This window comes from Pundamilia nyererei, unplaced genomic scaffold, assembly GCF_000239375.1.
Source record: "Pundamilia nyererei isolate P.nyererei 1_Seehausen unplaced genomic scaffold, PunNye1.0 scaffold00309, whole genome shotgun sequence".
Classification (NCBI taxonomy): Eukaryota; Metazoa; Chordata; class Actinopteri; order Cichliformes; family Cichlidae; genus Pundamilia; species Pundamilia nyererei.
Window position 1 is genome coordinate 141,705 of NW_005187710.1, and position 1,109 is coordinate 142,813.

The 1,109-nt window shown below is 42.0% G+C and overlaps 1 protein-coding gene across 1 annotated transcript in view; it reads left to right on the top strand.

Annotated features, from left to right (window-relative positions):
• The window catches only part of hsd17b8 (hydroxysteroid (17-beta) dehydrogenase 8), a 4,015-nt gene extending 2,919 nt beyond the window's left edge, over positions 1-1,096 (top strand). Inside the window, exons 5-7 of the mRNA XM_005751395.1 lie at positions 100-195; positions 859-933; positions 1,027-1,096. Of these exons, the coding sequence (XP_005751452.1) occupies positions 100-195; positions 859-933; positions 1,027-1,046 (191 nt within the window). The 3' untranslated portion in view covers positions 1,047-1,096. The remainder of the gene's footprint in view (positions 1-99; positions 196-858; positions 934-1,026) is intronic.
• Positions 1,097-1,109: the final 13 nt, after the last annotated feature.

Here is a 1,109-nt window from a genome sequence, read left to right on the forward strand (position 1 = left end):
TTTTTTCAAAACATTTTCCTGGAGTCTGATCACTGCAGCGAGCTGTTAAATATCATAAAAACTCGTAAAAATATTGTGACTGAAACAAAGCTGCCAACATATTTATTTACTTCCTGCTCCTCAGTGAAGCTGCAGCCATGTTTGTGTTTCAGATCGAGTCCTTGGTGCCTCTGGGACGGATGGGCGAGCCGGCGGGTCAGTTTCACATCACTGATGCTTTTCACTGTCACTCTTCATCCAGGACATCAGATTCATACATGTGTCGTTCTGCTCCGGCCACGCCGACACCAGCTGCGTTTAAATGAACCTAAAGCTGTTGGATGAGTGTGATTTATCCAAACATATATGTGGAACATGAGAACATCAGTGTTTCTGCATTTTAGAGTCATCAGCCACTTTAACGAGTGTTAAAATAGGACTGTGTTAGAAAACAGGAGTCACACTGAAACTGTGTCACACACGGTGAAACAATCGTTCAAAATACAGACAAAATGCACTTTTTTGCGTTTTTCTCAGAGAATCACGAGAAACAGATCAAACATCTGTTTCTGTTACACTGATTTATTAGGATGATGTTGACACTGTGACACTCACAGCGGGGAAACAATGATTGACGAGTTGAAGTTTTTCAAACAAATGTGTTTTTCAATTCTGAAAAAAAAGTTTAGAGGGCTCAAAAATGCTGAAACAAATAATGCATATTGAAAAAATGCATAATTTCAGCCCAGCCAGTGCTCTCTGACAGCTGTAACTCAGAGAACGTTGGTAGCATGAAGGTGAACGTTTGCATGGCCTCATAAAACAAACTAAAGTTAATTCATTAAAAAGATCAGCTGATCGGCTCTTTGTGTCCTCCAGAGGTCGCTGATGTCTGCGCCTTCCTCGCCTCGGACGACTCTCGGTACATCACCGGAGCCAGCATCGAAGTGGCAGGTGCAGTTTCTCTATAAACTTTTCATTTCACATGACAAATGTTTTCAGTTTAACGAGAATACCAACACATCAGGACTCGTCTTTCTTTGTCAGGCGGACTTTTCATGGGTTAAATCAGCCGTCCGGCGAGCGCGCGACTGAAGACCGTGAGACTAGTTTCTACGTAATTATTATTT